At 37.5% G+C, this 24,252-nt stretch overlaps 1 protein-coding gene across 1 annotated transcript in view; it reads right to left on the bottom strand.

Annotated features, from left to right (window-relative positions):
* Positions 1-8,318: 8,318 nt before the first annotated feature.
* The window catches only part of TENT4B (terminal nucleotidyltransferase 4B), a 41,935-nt gene continuing 26,001 nt past the window's right edge, over positions 8,319-24,252 (bottom strand). The window contains 10 exon segments of the mRNA XM_039558400.1: positions 8,319-11,210; positions 12,452-12,616; positions 13,185-13,372; positions 15,057-15,160; positions 15,261-15,387; positions 15,698-15,911; positions 17,188-17,316; positions 19,321-19,428; positions 20,392-20,512; positions 23,285-23,331. Of these exon segments, the coding sequence (XP_039414334.1) occupies positions 11,031-11,210; positions 12,452-12,616; positions 13,185-13,372; positions 15,057-15,160; positions 15,261-15,387; positions 15,698-15,911; positions 17,188-17,316; positions 19,321-19,428; positions 20,392-20,512; positions 23,285-23,331 (1,383 nt within the window). The 3' untranslated portion in view covers positions 8,319-11,030.

The raw sequence follows: 24,252 nt of genomic DNA on the forward strand, positions 1-24,252 counted from the left end.
CCACCCCTTACTGGAGAGCACCTGGCACTGCTGGGAGCCTGCTCAACGCCACCACCCAAGCACAAGGATCTGTCCTGTCTGAGAAGAGTGACAGTATCTCACCTGTGCTTTTAGTGACTTATCTTTTTGCCCCTGTAAATTATCTAAAATAAATTTCCTATACACACGTGGTAGCTGCAAATGTGGGATACTGTGGAAATGTAGCCCTTCATTGGAGGTCCATCTGAAGTGTCCAGATTTGAATACAGCAATTCCTAGGGTTGTATTTGTTTCTGTGAAAGTGTTCTTCACAGACAAGCAACCATTATTTTTTTCAAGCTCTTGCTTAGAAAAATATTCAACAGTTCTAAAATTAGATGTACATCTTGAGTGTATAAAGTCAGAGTATTAAACACAGAAATCTAAATCTTTCTCAAGATTGAACCGGATAACTGTACCATAAATAGTTTTAGAGATTTGGTTAAAACGCAACATATTTGCTAATAAAAATCTAATAAAATAAAATTTTTAGTTTTTTGTTTAAAGTGTTTGTAGATAGGATGTTTTAAACAAATGTAGTTGCAAAGTAAGTTATAGAGCATTACAGGAGTCTGTTTTGTACAATTCAGATGTGTGCTTCACTGGAAATTGCCATAGTACCCAGGGCCATGAATCAATATGAAACAGAGAAAGATCACTATTTTTAAAAGAAGCAGAGATAGAAAAACATAGTAAACTTCAAGTATGGTTCTCATCTGAGGGGTTTACATTTTTCTCTTAATAAGTCACCGTGGGTTGAACCTGCCTTCAGTTTGTGCATGCTTGTACTATTCATAGTAGTAAAGGGGATGACAGCATTTGGTTCTAAATAATTTTATTTGCAAAATGTTTCAACATTCAGATTTTCAGTGGCTCCCATAAATGAGTCAGTTAGGACTCAGAGGATGGTTGCTGACCAAATAAACATGTGACAAAAGCAAATCAGAAATATAGTTATAACCTCAGAAAATATTCTTTAAACCTTTAGGAAAAATTTGAAAATTAATATAGAGCAGACGGTTTGTGGGTTAGGCATTATATAAAGTAGCACAATATGTTAAGTTAGACTTGTAAAATTAGCAGACAGACTTTTAATATGTTCATTCCTTTTAAATGCTCCTCTGATGTCCTGCAACACCACAGCATGTAGGGTAGCGTGCTTCACCATACTGCCTTTTTGTAGTTCCTCAAATACCCAGAAACAGTGACCCCGACAACCTTAATTTCTGCTTTTCTTCACTAGTTTCATCATTCTGATTCAGAAAGCCAGAAATAAAATGTTGTTTTTAATGAACTCTGCTGTAGGAAGTATTTATTAGAATATTGTTTGCTTGTTTGTTTTGGATGAGATTTAGCATCTATTTACCAGTGTGCATCTGCACACACTCCACTCTCTTTGGCCACTGATCAATTTAGAGAACGAGACAAACAACTTGAGTAAATTATTTGCTATTTCCTGTAGAGATATCTAATAATAGAACAATCCCAACGTCCTAGGCACGACATGCTTAGGAAGGATATAGTAAGACATTATTTTGGGCTGCTACAGTGCTGTCACCCTCATTTACAGGACAATATTAGAATCAATTGCTGAAGACCATTAGGTTTATGCTGCTAAACGCAGGAGCACCTCACTGCATCAGCCTGGCTAAAGAGAAGGCAGAGTTTCACTGCTGTTACGTGGTTTGCATTTTTGGCTCCTGGATCAATTGAACAAACTTTGGGGAATAATTTGCTGCTTTCTGTAAACAGAGCAATAGATGTCTTACATGTTTCTTTAAGGACATGAAAAGCTATTCAGGTCTCTCGTCCTATTTGTTATTTGTTTTAAAGTTGTCAAAGACTCTTGGCTGACTTGGAAAGACAATCATGTTTTCTAGCATTCCAGATTTCATTCAAGTCAGTGGGACAACAGTAATTTCTCCAAAGAAAACTTGAAGCTCACAGCACTGGAAAACAATAATTAGGGAAGGTACCAACAACGCAAAGAAGTGTGTGACTGAGGAGCTTATGCAGTGTTTCCTAGAGGAACTGAAGGACTTAGGAATACAAGTCCCACCACCTCCAGCTCCAGTGCCTGGGCTAGGAGGTTTTGTTTGACTTCTTGGATTGACAACCAAAAAAACACCTGCATCTCCTCTCCTGTTCATGCTTAAGATTCTATCTCCAGAACAAGAAAACGCATTATTCCTTGGAAAATCAGTGCCTGGTTAATTGCTTAAACCTTTTTACTTGTACTTGCAGGTGTGATTTGTACTGAACCAAGGGCTATAGATCAGACTGGGTTTTAAATCTTTCTGTATACTCAAGTTGACCTGTACTAAAATGGAACGTTTTCTTCTAGAAATTTAATTACTCTCAACAATGACAGAAAATCTGGTCTGTGGCTACCTAGAAAACCGTTAGATGGTCTTTATTGAAGAGTCACTCTTTTTATTAATTGGTAAGTTACACAAGAAAAGAAAAAAATGAAAGGAAGACCGTTTCCCTACTAGGTGCCCTAACGCTGCAGGTGGAGTTTGTCACAAAATGGAAGATGTTATTGATTGAAAGAACACAGAAAAGAACAGATCATTTTATGTTCACAGTAAGTGATGAAACTATTTAGCTAACTGTTTTCAATTTGCACTTTCAGTATCTCTGCATTAGTAGCTAGGATGGTATACTGGAAAGAAAAGAAGAATACTTTGGAAAAATCAGTAAGGAACGAATGGACCATGTATTTAACTAGGAGAAAATGCTCTTACATAAATTGGAATACAATTCTAGAACACAAAGTTCTAAAAGAACCCACTAGGAAATATGGATTTACTAAAAGAAAACCAAGCCAAAAACTACCCCAATCCTGTTACAAATCAATTGTAAAAGTGTGTGGACAAACTTCATCTGATTAAATCAATGTAGCCCTAATATAGTGAAACCAATGAAGAAAAAATTAGTTCTGTTACCTGAGGATGTAGCCTTTCATATTATCTCACTGAGCTAACGAAAGTAACTTATTCCTTGAAGATTAGCTTATTTAGACCACAATGGGGATTATAAAAGAGAGAATACAAAGTAAAAACATAACCCACCCTTTATTTTCCTTTATGCTGAGAAATGGAGTGTGTTCTCTTCCAAGTAGTTGGTATTTTCAAAGAAAACAATATAATAACTGTGCCAAAGCTGAGAGGGACTACGGTGGAAAATACTTTAGTTTCTTACTATACTGAAATCACAGAGTCCTGCCTGCTGTCACTGACATCAGTGGAAGAAGTCCCCTTAAATTAAAAAAAAACAGGCTGTCACAATTCTTAGAGTAAGGCAAAAGAGTAACCTAAAATTTCCAACAGCAAAGGTTTCTCTCCTTTGCAGTAAAATCTTAGAATTTATTGATATAGTAAACTTAAAATTATACTCATTGTCACTACACTTCTTTTCAGTACAACACATTATTAACTGAAATCATCTGGGCAGTGATTAGTTTCATGAGGTAAGGATTGTCTGGTGCTTTAGCATGTCCACATCACAGTCAGTTGTGCTGGCATTACAATAAATTTTTTCCATGTGGATAGACTACTGAACTGGGAAGAAACCTGGCTAGCTTATAACAGGACTGTATCCAAAATGGATACTCTCTGTCTTTAAAAATGATCCATCCAGCTCATAAAATTTAATCTCAAGGAAGGCCAGCAGCCAGTTTGGGATACAGGACAGCCATGATGTGCTACGCAGGCCAGATGAGGCACCAAGGTAGGAAAAGCCTGTAAAAACTGAGACACTGATGAAGATGCTAAAGAAGAAATGAAAATGAATAACTTTCCAATAATGACGTCCAAGAAACAAACATCAGTTCTAATTTATGTCCTTTTAGTGTTTCAGCAGCTCATCACAATATTACAGTTTTCCCTCACTAAGCAGCACCAGAACATTAAGACTCTCACAAATGTACCAATACAGTAATTACAGTTCACAACTAGTGTTTTTTTGTGGACAGTTTTTTATGTCTAAGTGTGAGAATTAGAAAAATAAATACATAATACAGAAACTATAGAACTGCATTATTTCATGACTTGTTATTGTTTTCTATTGCTTTTACTTCAAAAATACTCCTCTAAAATGGTAACCTAAAATATCACTTTATTCAATAGAAATAAAGTGCAGTAATGCACTTGAAGATTTAGGTGTTTTGGTTTGTTCCTTTAAAAATCAGACTGTCCATGCAAGGTAAAGTTATCAGACCAGTGCTCAGTGTAACTGCAAAGATTGGATTCCTTCTTTTTCACTTAATGCCTCAGTTTCCAGATTCCCAACAACTGTATTTGCCTTTACTCTCCAAGAAGTTTGTTCTGCTTTTGACAGACCATCATGTGACTTTGTTCTGAAGAGTTCAGAAGTACTGACTTAAAAGTCAAGTGCCGTTAAAAGCAGTTGGTGTAGGGAGAGCAGGTCCAGGGCAGTGTGGTCTCTGCCCGAGCCAAAGCTGCCCCTTTGCACAACAGAAAGAGGCCAGGGTAGCCTTTTCTTGGAGCCAGGATTGCTCTTACCACCTTGGCTTTTCACCCTACTAACATTGTGCCAATATTACTTTGCAACAAAATTCAGTTTTCTCAGCTCTACCCTTAGATTAGTGGGATTCTGTGGGTAGTTACCACTACCTGAAGGTGCTACTGTCTGCATACAAACAACATTATAAAGCAGGAGCCTTCAAACTACCTTTTGTAGTTGGAGTTGGTGGCTTAGACACTGCACAGAAGTGATTCAGTAGGTGGCACACACTGCAGGTCAGACATACTCGAAATTTTCAGCAATTGTGCTTTATAGATAAAAGTTGATATCATAACATCGGTTTAGTAAGAGACTTTGGGATGAAAAGGATCTTATAGAAATAAGTACATTATTTTATAAGTTATTCCTCCTGTGCACTGCGAAAAATTTTGAAAAGGAAAAGCAATCATGAAGACAATATGAAAGATTTCTACCTGCTGTTGGGTTAGCCATTGATTTTTCTGACTGAGAATGTCTTTTCATACTGATTACCAGGCAACCACAAAGGAGTTTGATTCAAGATCCACTATGGTGAAGAGGGAAAAAACTCAAACCAGCCTTAATCAGTCTCCTACTTGCTGTAAGAATGAACAACAGTCCTGTTTGGAAATAGGTCACAGGAGGAGGGAAATTAAAACAGTAACAATTAATGCACATTTCACCTAAACCACATCATGTCTTTTTGTAAGAAAAATATTTCTTCACACTCCTGCAATAATCTGTTGTGTACAGACCAGCAAGATGGATTTGTTTGAGGATTTTGGTTTTGTTTTTTTAAGATGGGAGCTTTAAGTTCAGCACAGATATTTTTGTATTACATTGCCAGGCAGCATAAACGAGCAATTTGAACCAGGATTATTTTCAGATTTCACTGTCATCAAATCTAGCACAACAACTGAACTTTAGACCTGGGAAAATGCAGTCGAGAGCACAGATTAGTTTCACTAATACCTATTCAGAAGCATTTGATTGCTTAATGATCTTTAAGCTCAAGAGTCAAACATTGCTTCATACAGAAGCAAAAGTCATTTTATATACCCACACAAGAGCATTTTATTTATTTTAAATAGGCAAAGCACTCACCAAATCTGCACTCATGGTTCCTCAGATTTCTCACCACAGAAATGCATTCTTTACAAGCCAGCTCTTGCACAGAGTCAAGTATTTTTTTCTGGCAGAGTTTTGCACTATGGGAAAGTAGGACTTCATTATACAGAAGGACTAAAAAACTCAGCCTCACATCCCAACATTAGATTGTCGAATAATTTACACAGAAACTAGCTTCAAATGTGGATATGTGAGGGCAGGGGGACACATTCCTACTTCAGCCTGCTTTATCAATGGGGTTTTGGGTCTATTTTCCTTTAAAGAGCTGCTGTAGCAGCAGAAAATTCCCTTCTTAAAGCACTAACAATCTGAATCCCCTTTGTGCTTCACTATAACCTGTTGGACAGGATTTGATAAATGTCACATTTAGCACCAAAAAAACAAAGGTGGGCTCAGTTGAAAAAAGGATTAGGAAACTCAATGCAGCAAGTTTCAAATGTGAAAAGCTATTTAGACCTGCTGCAGAGCAGAGACACCTTCAAGAGATTCATTGCTGAGGTCATTCGTATCCCACAGGTAATGCCTGAGCAAGGGGACCCACAGCACCTCACTTTCATGCATCTTGGAAGCAGAAAGATGCCATTCCTCCAAATGGCTTTTATGCAGAGGATAAGATTTTTCATCTTCCCCTACTTCTGTGTGTACCTAAATGATTTTCAGAATCCCATCAGCTTTCAGTAATTAACTTACAGCAAAGTAAAATTCACAATCTTATTCCTGCCTGGTTTCATCCATATCCTGCCCTGCTACAGGGAAGGAGCAAATGGGAACAGGCCATCTCTTAGCTGGCTATTGCCAAAAGAAAGGCCCATAGAACAGCATGGCCAAGGTGCCCAACAAACGCACCACACTTCTCCTTTTTGGAGTTTTTTGAGTTCACAGATTGACAAAATGATCATGGTGGGCCAACCACTAAATATACAAACAATTAAAATCAAAGCTTTTTAAAATAACTGATCTAAATTTTAGAGTAATCTGAAATGTATATTATCTAGCATTACCATGCCCAAGTAACAGACACTTTCGGGCACTTTCCTTTCTATTTTCAAGCAGATATTTGACAGAAACTTTGGGCTTGTAAAGACTCAACAAAGCCATTCCAATTTTAATTCCTGTGTTACTCAGGACATTAAGTAACTTGCAAAGGATTCTTGGTGTTGGATATTTCTTTCTCTGGGATCATCTCAAACATCCTAACAATCAACTTTGAAGGTTAGTTCATTAGGCTCAGAGCAAATTACTTCGGGGAAGAGCCTAAGGCACTTTGGCAAAAGGAAAATCTACAGCCATGATGAAATTAAGCATCACGAGAACAGCAAAGCTGTTTTCAACTTGTAGATGAAATCATGAATAATGTAATTGTCAGAACTGCCAGTAAATGGCTCCTGGAAATAGAGTCAAGACACACTTACACTTAGGTCACTGCACTCAGAAAACATTTTTGAGGAAAACTTGTGAAAACACTACAAATTAAGTAGGATATAAAGCTCTCAAAACCTGCACTTTCAAGATGAAGTTTTAAGACACACTAAACTTGATTATTAGAATATTATTTTGCATTGTTAAGCAGAAGAATTGAGTTCTAGGAATCAGCAGAATAATCACTTTTTGCCCTTTAACAGTAGCTGGAATAATTGAATTTATTTTTTGCTACAGTCTCTAAATAGGTAAATATACTCCCTTCTCGAGTAATTACACACTTTATCTCCTATAGCTTTTACTCTTTAAGAAATAAAGTTGGAGACTATTTTCTAACCAGCTGCTCACACTATATTTAGGATACAGTCATGGTGACTCCAGATATAAAATGGAAAAAGTCCATTTTGAAAGTACATTAAAAAAGTTGCCACCAGCCACTGGACTACTATTATTTTCTAAAGATAACAAGCTTGGTTTTCAGTATTTAAAAACCTGAGCTGTAAATTCTGAGGAAACAGAATCAAGTCTTGTCTCAGAAGGAAGATTTACTTACGTTTCAGCTTCTTTTCTGCCACAAGGGAGAATGACTGCCAATTAACAAATACACAGATCTTTAACTATAAACACCATTTGATCAATTTTCTTTTCAATTAAGATTCTCAGCAAATCAATTTCATGCCGAACAGGAAGATACATAAACATTTCAGGTTATTTATGTATTTCCAATGGTCAGGGAAGAAAGACTACCAGAACTTGTAGTATGTGCACATCTCCAAAGGGAAGACATCAACAAGAACACACTTCAGTAACATCAGCCACCCTTCAGGAATTGCTGAACATGGAGTTTAGCTGGAAGCAAATCCAATTAACTCTTGCATAGTTCTACACAAACCCCCTGCTGCTGCAACACCACCCCAAAGCCAAGTTCAGAAGACAACGGATCCTTCCACAAGTTTCCTGTGTATTTGAGGATGAAAATTAGACAAAAACCATACATAAAGAAACCTTTACACGTGTATATTCTTCCATTTATTCTCGGGCTTACAGACTCTGCTCCAGCTCTCTTGAAAGCAAAAACAGCAGACCAGGGCCACCTGAACAAAATCAGCCTCCAAACTCCAAGCAGAGGGCCCAGGACTCAACTGGGGAAGGACCCCGACAGTACGAAAAATGTTACTCGAGTAACTCTTTCCACAGTGCTGTGAAGGGGAAGACAGGGTGTCAAGAATGCTGATAAACTGCAGTAGTTAGATTAAACATTTATTTTTTTCATATATTCACAAAATCTTCACAAAAGTATTGAAACTCAAAAAGGAATTAGACTTGAGTCAAATACAGAGATGAAATGTACAAGACAAATGAGCAGGCAAACTAAAAGGTCTTGAAAGTATTTTACTTCAGATTGAAAAACGAACAGTTCAACTGTTCCGTTTAAATAAAGTTTTGCAAGATATACAGTATTTTATGAATACAATGCTGGTCATTTGAGGCAATGTAAAATACCTCAATTTTTCCTTCATGCTTTTTTTTTTTCTTTTTTTTTTCTTTTTTTTTTTTTCTTTTAGAAAGATACTGTTTACCAAAAAGAAACTTGAGCAGTCCAGGAAAAGCTATTTTCCATTAAATTTATGAAAACCATAAATTGAGGCAAACCTAAGATTCCCAATGGAATCAAGATTATCTTCCCGCTACCACCACCTTAAAATTATCACATGCTTATTGGAACACTAATATCTGCACCCTAGGAGTACACTTGCTTTCAACAATGAGGGTGATTCTTTTAAAAACACTTCAGTGTGGTAAATGCGATACAGATCTTTGCAAGTATTAAGTTTTGGAACAGTTTTGCTAATAGCAGCTAACAATACTGGATTAATATAATTTATAAATAATTGTTCCCTAAGCGGTGAACATAAGTCTACACATTCACAATAATCTAAAACAAAATAAATAGTGATTATGCATAATGTGGTACAACTTTTACTAGTTTCTATGAAGAAAAGCTGAACATCTTGATAAAATTATCTGATCAAATTAAAATATGACTCTAAAAATTAAAAAAAAATTGTCAAATTAACATCACTTAAGCTTAGTGTTGGAGTACATGTTATGACTTTCTGTATTTTTGGAATATATATATATTTTCCTTTTTGAAGTAAAACACTAACACATTGAAAATGTTTATTAATTTAAGTGATGACATCAGTTCTGGTCTCATTTTACTTTAAAAATCATTGCACTCATTAGCGCCCATGAAGGTCAGGTTGGTCTGTAGTATTCTGTAAATGTATATAAAAAGTTTCTCAAAGCTAACAGTACTTTTTATAAAAGCATCATCTCAGAACTGCTGCATTTAATACAGCCACATACGCCAAGTACAGACTTTCCTCTTTACAGAAATATGTGAAAGTAAATGCCACTTAACTCTCTACCACTGAAGTGTCCCAACTCCTGTTCCAAACTATGCTTGTGAGTGCAATTTTACATTTCATTCGCATTCATGGCATCAAAGGTACTGCAACCTAGACTTGTGACGCGACTGAACCACACACGTGGAGTTTCAATGAAATGAGAACTAGGTCAATGAAGAAATATTATGAGATATGAAAGGTTTGGGTCGTTAAGGCAATACAAAGTATATTTCACTATTTGAAATTGGTTTGTTTTGTTTTTAGTAATTAAGTGTAAATATAAAAATGCCTAAGAGGGGAGTGAGAAAAAAATACTTTAATTGTAAAATTTACTTAAAGCTTCAACAGTTATCATCCTCCTACAGGAGTTAGCAAAAATATAAAAGACAAAAAAACCCAGACCTGGAAGGGGGAGGAAAGGCACAAACAAGGAGGCATGGGATTAAAGCAGCCCAGGAATGCAAACGTCTGTAACAAACTGAGTTTTGTTGTTTTGTTTTTTTAAAACCAAAAAAAAGAAAACAATCACCACCATCAATCAAACAAAAAAACCCCGAGTGGCCTTATGTTGTTTCTTTAAAAAAAAGAAGGAAGGGTCGAGGAGAGACCACTAAGGGGAGGAAGAGAAGGATGCAACTATAAAACCCCATTGCCTGAAATGATGGCACTCTAGAAAACAAGGTGAAGGTTACTTCTCAGCGATGACAAGCTCAGTGTCTACACAAAGTACATGTACACTTTATACAAATGAAAATCTTCATTTGCCACCATAAACCTTTCTTTCAGAGGAACAGCTTTTGCAGATCAAAAGTTCTATTAGATCTTCCAAATGCCAAGAAAAGAAATTCTGAGCAATATAACTAGTCTCTTTATATGGATGTTAAGATGACAATTCAGATTATTTTCCAAACTAATCCTGAGAAAAATTTATGTTTACAATTTAAACAGTAATGTTATGTAAAAAGTATTAACAAATCCACTATTACAAATGTCAGTTTTCCTATATGGTCATCTATATATACACAATAAAATGGTAAGTATATGCAAAAATAATTAAAAAATCATGCACAAATTACTTTCACCTTTAAAGGCTGGGTTTCCCTCAAAATACAATTTTTTGCCTTTTTTTTCCTATTTTTTTGTGTTTTATTTGTTTGTTACCACCCCCTAGACACACTGAGTACTATCTCTACAGGTCAGCATGAGCTGATGGGAAATACATTTATTTTACATTCAAGCTTTTATATCCTAAATGACCCTGTTGTAGCATATGACTTATCAAATGAGCAGCCTTTTTCCTCTTTTTAAAAAATTTTTTTTTCCTTTTTTTTCCATTTTTTTCTTTTTTTTTTTTTTCCTTTTTTTTTTTTTTTTTTTTGCAGTGATCAATCTTCATGTTCCGTTCCGTGGCGAGCTGGGAAAAAAAAATGCAGTTGCTAATCTATGTCTGAACAGTCTGAAGCTCCAGAAGAGATCCAAGGAGTCACTATCAAACTATCCTGTAGCATGAGATCATTGCACACAGAAGAACAGTCATAAAGTAGGCAACTATCTACAAAGGTCTGACAGAGCTGCATCCCTCTTGTGTTTCCTCTTTTTGCCGTGGAAAAACTGATGGTGTGATTTGCTGCCTTGGTGTTGTTTGTTTGTGACTGAGGTACCGTGGCTTGAGTTTGTTGGACCTTGGAAGCCTTTGTTAGAAGAGCGAAATAACCGTGCAGATCCATGCTGTGGAAGAAAGAGAACATGGTAAATCCATGGGAATAAAGCATTGCAATCACACATCCCTGCTTCTGGATAACGAGCATGGTGACTTCTGAAAACAGCACAACTGAAAAACTTGCTACGGCAAAGGAAGCCTGGTCATTGCTGAGACAGCAGCACAGCACTGCCAATCTCCCACTTGGGTGTTTGCAAACAAATATTCATCTCTGGCCCCAAAATGAGTCCAGAGAAAAGAGCAGAGCACTTAGAATTTTGGAAAGGATAAAGGTGTTTTACAGAAACGTCCATAATCCAAGACAATAGAGGAAGATTGCTCAAATCTCATCCAGGACTAATCTTATGCCACATCTTTTCAGAGATGTAGGGTATGTCAGATCGTGCACATGCACATTCCAGCCTGGAATTAGTTCTGCCCAATAACACAAACACACATTCATGGCACAGCCAAGGCCTAGTGTGTGAATTGTCTTGTTAGAAGACAGATCATCAGCAAATAAGAGGCATGACTTCAGAATTATTTTCAGGAATAGTATTCCAGAGGGTTCTGGACTATGTTTCAAACACAAAAGTTCTAAATTTTGAAAAAGTGGAAGAATTTAGACTGCATATATCCAGAGTATATTGTATATAGAGGCATATAATGTTTCCAGAATACTGAGTTGCCATAGAAGCATTCCTCAATGTGGGAAATCTCCTAAATGCATAAGCTCTGATGGGTGTCATCATAAAGATGTTTGTCTATAGGAGAAAATGAGGGGGAATGTCACGTATCAGCAAAGAATCTTCACCTCCCTTAGTGGAAGACAGATCAACAAGTTATCACCAGCTAAAAGAGCAGCCAGTCAAGAGTTTTAAACATACATTTTTGCTAACTGCTTTTCACTGAGTGTAGGCACACCTAATTTCTCAAATTTTGCAATCAAAACTGGACTGACGTGCTTTTTTCAAAAGAGGAAATGGGTGCAACACAGCTGTACACCTCTGGAAAATTTGGTGTCCCAAAATAAAATCAGACCAATTTCATCTATTTTAAAGCTGGGAAAGCCACGGTTGCAAATTCATCTGCGCAAGCTAAACAGAGAACGAGGTGGCTTTAGATACAATCAGTGCTGGAACCTTTTTAGTGGGGCAAAAGGGAGGTGAAAAATGCAGTGTTCCCTTTCCAGAACAAGTTACCCTTCCGTGGGGGATATGTGTAATATTCAAATAATCTACACAGTTGTTGTTTCAAACATTCCACAAACCTGAGATTTGTTCGTGTTGCTGGATGTATTGGCTGTTTGGCTATTTTGTGTTTTCCCACTTGACTGGGAGGATTCCAGTGACACTTCTTGTGACCCCACTCTGTTTGTGGTAGACTGACGACAACTCAACTGTTTAGAGGTTTTGCAAGGTGTTCCATCAGAATCCTTCAGGAAAATGTAAAGGATTAGTGAGTTTTTCTTAAGAGTGAGTTTTTCTAAAAGTGAGTTTTCCTTTAAAAAGAAAGCTAACAATGGACAAAATTGAAAACTTGTTTATTTTACTAGATATTAAAATTCTTTCAATCCAGAATTCTTATCGAGTAAACAGATTTAAAAATGTGTGATTTTGGTTTTGAGATTTGCCTTTTGTTTTTTAAATAGAATTCCCAAACAAATTTTTTTCAAGGCTTTAGGCCTGTTTGTTTTTTAAAGCATGTGGCTTAGAACTACCAGTCTTATTTGTTTTTGAAATACAGTTTTCCCAGAGGAAAGAGGGCTGTGGAACTTTGTATCTACTACAGTCACTTTCTACATGTATTGTATCAAAAACACACTGCAACTTACATGTGTCGAAATTGCATAAGAGTTTGCATCTTATGCAAGTTAGGATTCTGGATGAATTAACTGACTAGGACTGTGAGCTTCCAAAATGTATTCTGTGACAATATAAATCAGAAGAGAAAAACCCTGAAGAAATTTTAAAAAGCCAAGTCAGAAAACCTCCAGTACTTACTACATCACTAGAGCTGGACAGTGTGGATGATGATGATGATAAAGGACCTGATGAAGAATTTGAAGAATGTTTACTAAGTGTTTCTGAAGTTTTATTCCTAGGCTTTCCCAGTGCTTCATTCTCTTCAGCAAGATTATTGTTGCATTTGTCCAGCTGCTGAGTATCTACTATCAAGGTTACTCCATTACCTAATAAAAACAAAACAGAAACATCACCACACATAAACTGCAAAAATATGTTGCCTTGGGGTTTTTTAATATACCCCCTAAGATATGTAATACATGTTACATCCCACAGGACATGCACAGACATCTGCACACATCCACACCCTAAATCCATGCAGACACACGAGAGCGCATCCGTGTGTGTGCACTGCAGGCCAGCACCTCCCAGATGGGTGGTGGCTTCCTGACAGGCTTCACTAATGCACAGAGCATTGCCCATGGTTCAAGATGGAAATTAGGGACAGAAGACATGGAAGAAGGCAGTAACAAAGTTCAGATGTGCTGCTGCAGATTGCTTCATGCCACGCTTCAACAGCAATCAAATACATAGGTTTAAATTCTGTTCCTATATGCCCAATACTCAGCAACTCCCATTTTTCTTCTGCTGGAGCTGCTAGTATCAGAAGAACTCCAAGTAAGCCTCATTGCTTTGTATGATTTCCTACATTGAAAATTCAAGATACAAGAACTCTCATATCTCACTAAGCTCTGCCTTAAAAAAAAAAAAAAAAGAATTGGAACTTAAATCTAAACTATATCAACATGACAACCACTGTAACTGTCACCATTACCTTCCTCATACAGGGTTATTTTTCTTTTTTTGATTGCTGTTTTATCTCAAATAAGACACTTAGGAGTTAGAGATTCACATAATGTCCATGTGTTGCCTCACCAGCTGTATTTGCATGTAGGCGGCTAAAAGGGAGGTGATGGGAGCTCCTGGAACTGAGCACCGGCTGTCTGCCATTCCCAGGGACAGCAGGGCCACCAGGGCCTGCAGGCTGACAGCACGAATGGCACAGAGCACATTCAGCTGACAAATCACTAACACAGGTTCTAAAAACAAGCAAACAAAATCTCAACCTAGCCAAAAGAATGGGTAGTTGCAACATCTTCTCTGATTAATCGCTAACAAGAGAACACTTCTGACAGGCATAATTCGAAAATTAATTGCAGAGTATTAAAATTAATTTTAGTTTGAAAACTTCCAGACAGCAGACACACCTGCACCAAGAGAGGGTGGCAACTGACTGCTAAAGTCAGAAGATGGGCAATGGATTAAAGGTGATTCAAAAGGGCATTGGCATTGTCATCAAGTTCCCTGGCTAGATTTTGTGTGCTTCCATTTATTCAAAACAAGAAACATAGTTGATATTTCAGGACTTTCCTGTTTAAAATACTTATTCCACTTATATAGTGAATCCTGGTTTAAGTATTGCTTCCGTACACATACGGTATGTTAGACTTTAAATGAAGAATAAAACCACAGAAGTTATGAATAAAGATTTAAACTAGAATGCCCAGTAATTCTTTTTAAAACCTTGTCCACATTTGAAGGACAAAGGAAATGTGACAGTGACAATGCAGTAAATTAAATTGGAAGTTTTTCCAAAGTCTCCTTTTGGAAGGCAGCACTCTTTACAGACTTCTCTACTGACCAAATCTATTGCAGTACAATAAAGATGGGCCATTTTACTCTTGTAGAAATCTGACTTTTCTGGATGAAAAGACAAGAATACTGAACAAAAAAGGAACTTGCTATTAAGATGCACACATTGCCTTATGTGAGGCAAAAGGAACAACAAAATCTATACAATCAAGTTGTGAAGGAAGTTTTCCCCCTCAGCCCTGCTGAGTCAAAACTCACCATTACATGAAGATTCTGTCCTGCTTTGCATTCCCCACTGCTTGGATATCCAGTCTCTGTATGTGGCCACTTCTTGTGTTACTCTAATTATTCGCCCTAATATACTGCAAACCAGGAAAAAAACAAAACCATCACCACAATTAATTTTTAGACACAGAAAAATACAAGCAATGAACGTCTGAGATTTAGAATCAGAGACTTTACCTTTCTGTTTCATTGTTAGGATAATATTTAGCTATTGGGGAAACTGCATGGCTCAGAACAACATAGGCATAATCAAAAGCCTGCTTCACTTGCATGGCACCATAGGAACTCCTCCCAACATCATTACCTTAAAATAAGAATACAAATAAATGAGTAAGGTTGAAACTGTGGTTATCACCTTTCAGGCAGGAAACACTAATCTCTTTTAAAAATTGCCCTTAAGTCCCAACTAACTGCAATCACCTCTTGTAGGACAGGATTAGCATAAAGCATAAATATTTGAAAGAGCTTAAAAGATCTATAGATATTTACATGTACAGAAGTCCAAACCAGCAATTCTCTGGGTAAAAGTACAATAAACAAAGAAAAAAAAAAATCCTGCACTGCATCTATCACACACTTAAGTACTGTTATTCCATTTTGGTTTCTGAGGGTACCTGGCTGTAAGGGATCCTCGATGTACAGCATTGATGGTCTGTAGCCATCCAACATGCTTTTCTGCACTTCATCCTTGGCAACGTAAGAGCCACCATCCTTTATTCGGATTCCAGTCTTCAGATAATTGAAGTGACGTCCATATAATTCAAAAAACTCTATTAAAAGAACACCATAGTTGGCATTGGGCATACAGGCATCTTCCCTGGGATGCAGCTATTAAGAAGAGAGAAAAAAAAATCATTTTTTAAGACTTCAAGTTTAAAGCGCTTTCTCTTTTTCACAGAAAACATGTCTAAATACAGTAATAAATAATATAACATAAAGCAAATATGTCTAAACATAGTATTTTCCCTTGATTAAGCAGTTTTGCGTCTTTAAGATACTGCGACAACTTTTATACAATAATTATCTCTTAAAAAAAAGGCTGTCAAGCACTAATCTTCTTGCATTTTAACTTTAAGTCCAATAAGTGAACTTCCAGCACTAATGGCAGGGTTCTTGCCAGGTTAAAATATCATGCAGATATTTGCACCTCACAAAACTGGGTCTGCAATACAAATACAGGCTTCCCATGTGCACAGCTATATATAGGACCCCCTCTGCTGTTAAGTAAGCAGCCTGAGAGACTGTGAACAAAACCAGCTCAGAATCGTAACAGAGATGAAACCTGACTTTTTTTTTTTTTTTTTAAATGAGCAAATGGAAATGCTGTTACTCAATATAAGAAAAAAATGGGGTTGGGAGAGATTTTGCTTTTAAACTATATGCCTGTTGCCTTAATTTCTTTTGTGCTCAGCAGGGAACTGCAAAGGCACTCAGCAAACACCGAGCTCCAGTTCCAGGCTCAAGTTTTAGAGTAGTATGGACATACACTTGCAAACACAGTTACAGGTAACATTTAGTTCAGGAAAAAGAACAGGGCTGATACAGCCAGAAATCAGCTACTTCATATTTGTCCAGTATTTTCCTCCCCCAAGCACAACAATATAGATTTAGCTCATGCATTTTGTTCTATTAGATTTAAGAGAAAGTTGTAAAACATGTTTGTTTGGTATCAGCTTAGAAACCCAGAGAATCCAGATTCCACTGCATTTGTTGAAGCACATACAGGATAAATGACCTGGAGATCAAGTGTTATAAAGGACAACTGCAGCTAACACCAACCTTATGGAACTTGTTCCAAGTAAGTTACCCAATATTCAAGCTGTTTTACCATGAATGACATATGTCATATCATATGTATCAATAGCATATGTATCAGTGCCTGGCACTGGTACACCAACAGATGTTCCAAACACCTTTCATACCAAAAGGATTATCATCAGAGAAAGAACAGAAGACAGGCAGGACATTTCTAATTTTAAATGAAAAGGGCGTGCAAACCCATAAACATGATGGCTTAAACAGTTAAATTTAAGGGTGGATCAAATTCTTTCTTAAGGTGATGTCCTTATGCACCAATGGCATTGATAGATTCCATTGAACTTACCTGAAGGAAACTGACAGCCATTAAAAAGAGACTATAAGAACCAATTCCACCTGTAAATACTTCATTAAGGTCCCTCTGCAACAGGAACTGTTTCAATACTAAAACTAGAAATGGTAACACAGGATATTTCTGAAAGAGAAAAACAAAGCTGTTACAATACTGTGATGTGAGCATACAATGGATGCTGAGAGAGCATATTGAAATGTCTGTTTTATATTCAGTCTTAAAGCTAAGTATAATTCTAACCTATCATTTTTAGTGACAGGGAGAAGCCAAGTGCCCTGCCTGTGATCAACACAGGTATTTTACCTGTTTGACTCTGGTGGCAGATATTAATAACAAAAAAAAGTTACTACATCATAAAATCAGAACTATTTGGTTTGAATATATAAATACACTTGCTTTTCTCATACAAGTGAGAAGTATAGCAAAGGAAGAACTACGGAGATATTGGCATCTGTAACAGAACTTTCTTGCTCCAACTGAGGGGCAGCTCAAAGTGTACTGAGATTTCTGTCCTGCAAGTACTTTGGATGCCCTTAGTTAAAGAAAGCCCTTCAAAATTACTACACCCAGGTAACATTTTCAAATGAGTGAAATACCTTTGGGTAACTGGTCCTTTAATAGGTTTATCTGCATGGATTCCCCTAAGAGGTGTGGAGAACACAGACCTTTCGGACAGCAGAGGAGGCTGGGCTATGCCTGCACTCTGTACACCCCCCACAGGGGAGGGGCAAAGAGGCTCAATAATATCACTGCTTTTATCAACACAGCCAAAAAGTTCCTTAGTGTCACAGATGAGATGTGGGTCATGATGTCCATGACTACAAAAAGATTAAAGGGAAAGAAGAATTTTGCTAAGAACCTCTCTGCATGAGCCTTACAGTGAGTATTGGGAGCCCTATTTAACTGAAGATCCCTAACTATTCAACTGAAATTTTGAAACTACTAAGAACTTCCTGTTACAAGCTGAAGTGTTGAATATCAGTATATACCAAAACAGAAAGATGGAATTTTTCTCAGAAAACTGCATACCCTTAACTAAGGCTCCAACTGCCTCAGACTTCCTAAATAACCTGGATGAAGAGAAGGAGGCCTCTCCAAGCCTAATACCAAATATGACACCTCAGTTAGATACTGAAAGTTATGTGGGACAAAATAAGACCCAAGAGATTGCCCCACAAGTGTTTTATAGAGGGTGCTTCAAGAACACCAATGAAGTCACTTGGCAAGAACACACCAAGTTTTCTTCAAGTCAAACAAAGGACCCTCCACAGCAGCACAGACACCTGTGCCACCTCTTCCTTAGCTGCCCAAGCTCAAGGCCAGCTGTGGTGTGGCACAGCTGCACAGCCTGGGCTCAGGCTGCTGGGAAAACAGCCCTGTGGGAAAGCACCATGTGAGAAGCCTTGCTGGGAGTGCCTCCACTTTGCTTGAGAGCTGCTTCCCACCTCAGCTGTTCCCTGTGCTGTCTGCCTGAGCCACGTTGCCCCACACTGGTGCTAATCCTGACCCTAATCCTGGTCCTAACCACAGGCTCAACATCCTCACTGGGCACTTGTCTGCCAGGCGTTGGCCAGACTGGGAGCTGACCCCAGCTACTGTCACCAGACCTGCTCTGCTCTTTGGGCTGGGGGTACCACAGGGCTGCAGCCTTGCCCCTGCTGCCACACACAGCTCCTGCTGCACCCCCGGGGCACAGACCCCTCTCACCCCCTGACCCAAGGCCAAAGGGTCGCAAGTAGCCCAGGCAATGGGAACACACAAAAGCTTTTTTTTATTCTTTCACACTCAAAAATGCCTTCTGGCTTTCATGAGAAGACTATCTCCCATCTTGAAATTCAGAAATACACAGTTCTATGAACTACAGTTAAAAGAGCAGAACACTTAAGACAGGGATTAGTGCAATTTCCTTAACCATTGTACTATTAAAACTGCTCCATATTTTATTCTTATGTTCATGTCTTTTAAGGCAATATATCTAAAACTTAAGGACATGCCTCAGCCTTATTAGACAACAAAAAATAACAGAGTAAAAGTGTATGTCTAGTAAGGATGCAGTCAAAGTAAAATAGAAAATAAAATTAAGTTATCAAATACTCAGCATGTAGTTCTATGATAGTGTTGCCTAACCTTGATAAAATCTTTGATGAGCTGGGCTGCTTTAACCCCGTTCTGTACATTAAAGCTTATATCAACTTTTACTTCAGTGAAGGAATCTGTCAGTTTAATAATAGGTACCTGCAAAAGAAAGACACATTAAGTCAATACAGATTTCCAAGACACACTTTGTTTCATTTATAACTTATATGCACCAGTAAAACTGAAATGCTTCATGAATTTATAGAGAGGAGGTAGCTAGTGAAATCAGGACTCACTCTCCTTGCTGATCTGTTTACATAAACTTTGCTTTTCTAACTCATAAATGCTATTTTCAATTTAGTGTTCTGCTGAGCAGAACTTAATGCTTCACCTTCCCGGTGATTCTTTTTGGATTGGTTTGGGTGAGTTGCTGGTGCAGCAGCTCAGCTCTGGTGGGGACCACAGACACCAGAGGGAGACAAACACTGGAGAAACAGAGAAACGGCCCTGGAGACATCAGAAATGACAAAACTCTTGTCACTGGGGTCATCACTTCCTCACCAAAATGAACTTCAATCAAGAAGTACAAGATATGGAGAGCACTCTGATATAGCTCCATCTGAGTGGAGCTCTCTCCTAATAACAGCTGTGACTTAGATACCCCAGTATTCTTACATACTCCTACAATTAGCAAAAGGTATGAAATTATAATGGCATTAATCTATTCTGTGCAAGACATACCACTACCTATTTAGACTGTACTTAGTACTTCTATGTGAAAATTGATTATACCTGCTTACTTGCAAAAAGAAAAATTATTTACTTATGTAAAAACTCAGTCCAGAAATTCACTAGTTTAAACACATCAGTGCACAACACTGACTAGTCCAATCTCTCTTAAAAGCAACATATGAAATATCAGACAATTTCCACAGTAGAAAAAATGCTTTTGTTTTTGCACTAGCAATGAAAATCATACGAAATAAAAAATCTATTTCGTCTATTTCAAATTTAATATACAAAATAGTTTCTGCTTATGAAAATTCATTCTTTTAACCAACATCTTTCTTTGATTAGAAATTTAGCTTTGAACAAGGAAATACCCTCTTCCCCCAAACTTACAGTTGCTTTATCTAAAACCTTTACTGAGTTTTCATCTGCTACATTGTGCTTTCTAAGAGCTTCTTCCAGGGTCCAAAGAGGTAATGTCTCCCATTTTCCAAACACAACTAAATCAATATCACTGAAATAGAAAAAAAAAAAGATTTATTCAAATTTAAAGACCAATACACTTAAAATACAAACAAATGACATCTATACATAACTAGAATAAAGCTGACAGAACATAGCTTAACCAAATAATTTACTCTGATTTTTCCAAGGAAATGGAAAAATTTCTTACACTTGGGGAAATACAGAACATTTCAGGTTACCTAGGGGAGAGGACAGATAAACACAAATCAATTAGGCTGCAAAGCCTAAGATTAGTCTCCTCAGGCCACACTGTGAGCAGAGAGGGATCAGCTTCTCTGGAGTGATTCAGAGCAAGAAACTAACTTGTTGTGAATCACCACCTTTGGGCTGTATTAATCAGGAATGTCAATTTAACAGCCTGACACCAAAAGGAAAAGTCCTGTTTCCCGTCCTCTACTCCCAGATGCATGACCCTGTCTCCTCCTTTGTTCCAAGCCTGGTGTTTCCCAATTCCACTGCAAATCAGTTCAACCTATTAATGGGTCTGGTAGAAACCTTCTTCATTCCCCTTTTAAAGAACCCCCAGAATATTCTGGGGTAATTTCCTGCCTCTTTGCATCTCTAAGTTGGTTTTCTGGATGATCAGAGCACCAGAGGGCACAGGGTAAGTTTCTGTCCTGTAGTGCCAAGAACAGGGAGCAAGGAAAGGGAGAAGAAAACATGGCAACTTTGACTTCAGGAAGCAACAAGCTATTAAGTAAGATCAAGCCACCTAATTAAGTTCACTCATTAACTCAGCTCCTTGAAGAGGTGTCTCCATCCCACTACACTTCCTCCCTATGCACACACATACTCCTTTCACTACACAAGGAGCTGACACCCTAATTCAATCCCTGAACTCAAACTCAAAAGGTGGCTGGTGTCACATCTGAAGCCAGTGAGGGCTACTGTGAGGTCCTGAGCTTCTTCCTCTTTGCTTCCCAAGTTCTTTGATTTCCCTGCTTGGCTGGGAACATGAAGGAGGTGAGCGTGTAACCCTATAGTTATGCTAGCAGGATACTTCAGTGATATGGAAAAGTGCACAACAGAAAACACAAAAAAGCTTAAAATACTTCCCCCTGCAACAGATTGTACAGGTCTGCTGGTTGACAAACACCACTACTTTAACAATCCCAAAGAAACTACATGTGCATTAGATGAGCTGTCTCCTGCCAAGCAGCAGCAGTTCAGCCACAGACCATTGGGCTGACAAGGACAGGCAGCACTTGGCTGCTTTCAGAATACTGTGTTCAAAACTGGCTTGGAGAGCAGGAATTGCTGCTGGACATTTCTAAACTAAATTAGTGTTAAACTCACTGCTGACAGTTAAAAACAGGAGAGATTTTTCTGATGCACACTGAGAGAGAAAAAGCAGCTCTGTTGCCACCTTGAGCATAAATACTGCCTTCAAAAGGATGCAGCGATCCAGCAGCAAAACAACTGTGTGCCCAAACCTTCAACAGCAGCTTAAGTAAATGGATACAAAGCAAATCCCAACAGCATTAAGAACACACTTCAGGTCCTTCTGAATACCAAAGCCTGAAACCTAAACAAACTATACAGTTACTGAGAGGTAAGGAAAACCTAAGGTGAAGGGAAGCTTTGATAGAAGGCAACAGTGAATTAATGACCAACACACAAATGATGACTATTTTAAAAGTTTGGCATGCATTGCCACAGGAAGGTTTCCTGTGGGTTTATGTACTGTATTTGAAGTATCTGCATTTTTTCTCCCCCAAAACCTCACCTGAAACAAATACTCAAGAAAGACAGCATATTGCAATAGAAAAGCATTTTTGTTATATCTGTTTCAAAACAATCAAGCAAATATAGTACAGCATCCATCAAGTGGCTAGGAATATCTCTGTAGCATTACCAGCATCAAATCAAATTTAATTAAGCCTATTTAAAATAAAATTTTAAAAGGCCAGGAATGAGGCCAAATGTGAAAACAATGAGTATTTGTATACCTCACTTCTGGCTTTACAAATAGAAACTGAGAAATTAGACTTCCTTAAAACTCCTGAAACTAAAGCAGGTACTAAAGCATTTGTCAGGTTCTTTGTTTTACAAAGAAACATTAAATAATGACCAGGATATCCATCACCTGCAGTCAGTACTAGATGTCCTCCTGTTCCCAAAGTATGGAACTCAGCTCAAATGTTATCCTCAGATTTATGCTATTTAAATGTGTTCATCCCCTGCAGTCATTTAAGCCTTTCACTCCATTTCCATTTAGTTGTGATAAATACAATTTCTACACAGAAGATGCCAGTGTCACTGAGTAGAGACTCTTCTTTATGAAAACTAGCAATAAATTTGGAAAAGGTAGATGTTGACTATTGTACAGATTTCACAAAAGAAGACTGAAAGAAAAAAGCTAATTCTGCATGTCATATTTTCTCTACAGCACTAACATTAACAGTGTAATGTTAAAGGTTTCAGTTTAGTTGTCTGTGGAGATAAAATTTAGCTTTTCTTTTAGGGTCAGCATCTTCTCTTGGTATTAATGAAGCGAAATCCTTTGCCTTTTTTTGACCACATGGTAATTCAGATCCTTTTACTGATACATGCAAGATCTATATAGACACATGTTACAGTCACTAGTCTTATTTATTGTATTTCTGTACATTTGCAGAGAACTAATAGCTTAACACTTTCTTAGTATAACAAGTATTGACACAAGTAATAGATCCTAGGAGAGTAGATAAATAACCCCAGGGTTACAGGTCCAACAAGTCACTTTTCTCTTGTGTGGAATTTACACTGAAGAATTACTAACCTTGTAGGCAGATATAAACCAGTTTTAAAACTTCCAAATATCTGCACCTGAAACACAAGAAAAGGATATATAAGAAAACATATAGGAAGAAATAAGAAAATTTTCAGGCTTCAGAAGACAAAGAAATCTATTAAGCTGCTTGTAAAGGCTGGCTACTGCTACCCTCCATTGGTAGATTTTGGTATTGCTAACAGGTACTGAACACTTCTGTTGAAACATACACATCTTCAATGTATTAAAAAGAGCTGATCCTCATTGTTTTTACTCATGAAACATTAATAACTTTGACTTTTCTATTAAAAAACTGCTTTGCAATGTAAAAATTGATCCCATGACTAAATTTGTCAAAAACCTAGAACCCAAGACTTTGAAATGCTTAATGACAGAACATTTAAGAGAAACAGTATCAGTTTAATTTGCTTTTTGTTTTCACATCTCAGAGTATACCCCTCAGTATTTAAGCATTTTTGAAGTTTCATGTATTTCCATTACTTGCATACTTTAAAAAAAAAATCAATTCTATCATGACCCATTTTTTTTTCTGAATTACAAAGCAAGTAGCACTACTCTGTCTATTTCTGCTTCAACAACAAACAAAAAAGTTTCATAAATTTCACATCCCACAGAATTACTTTATTATGCTGGATTTTTACTAGCGCTGGAGGTGTAAATTATCAGGTTTCCCCTGTAAGCTGTCCAAAACCACACTCTCATTACTTAGCCAAGCCTCACAGGGAGGCTGGACTCATGAGTTGAGTCTCAAAGGGGGGTTGGTGAGACTTCAAAGTAAAAATATCTACACATCTGGGCTAATTTTCAACCACTCTTCTGATGTGTTTCCTGGAGCCACCTTATACAGACTTGAGTATTCTGCTTTAATGAGTCTCATACGCCAGCTTGATTGCCACCTATTTGTATGTCAAGCGACCCACTTTTTACTTTTTTTCCCCTTCAGGATAAGTAAAAGG

The sequence above is a fragment of the Corvus cornix genome, chromosome 11 (genome assembly GCF_000738735.6).
Source record: "Corvus cornix cornix isolate S_Up_H32 chromosome 11, ASM73873v5, whole genome shotgun sequence".
In the NCBI taxonomy this organism is placed as follows: Eukaryota; Metazoa; Chordata; class Aves; order Passeriformes; family Corvidae; genus Corvus; species Corvus cornix.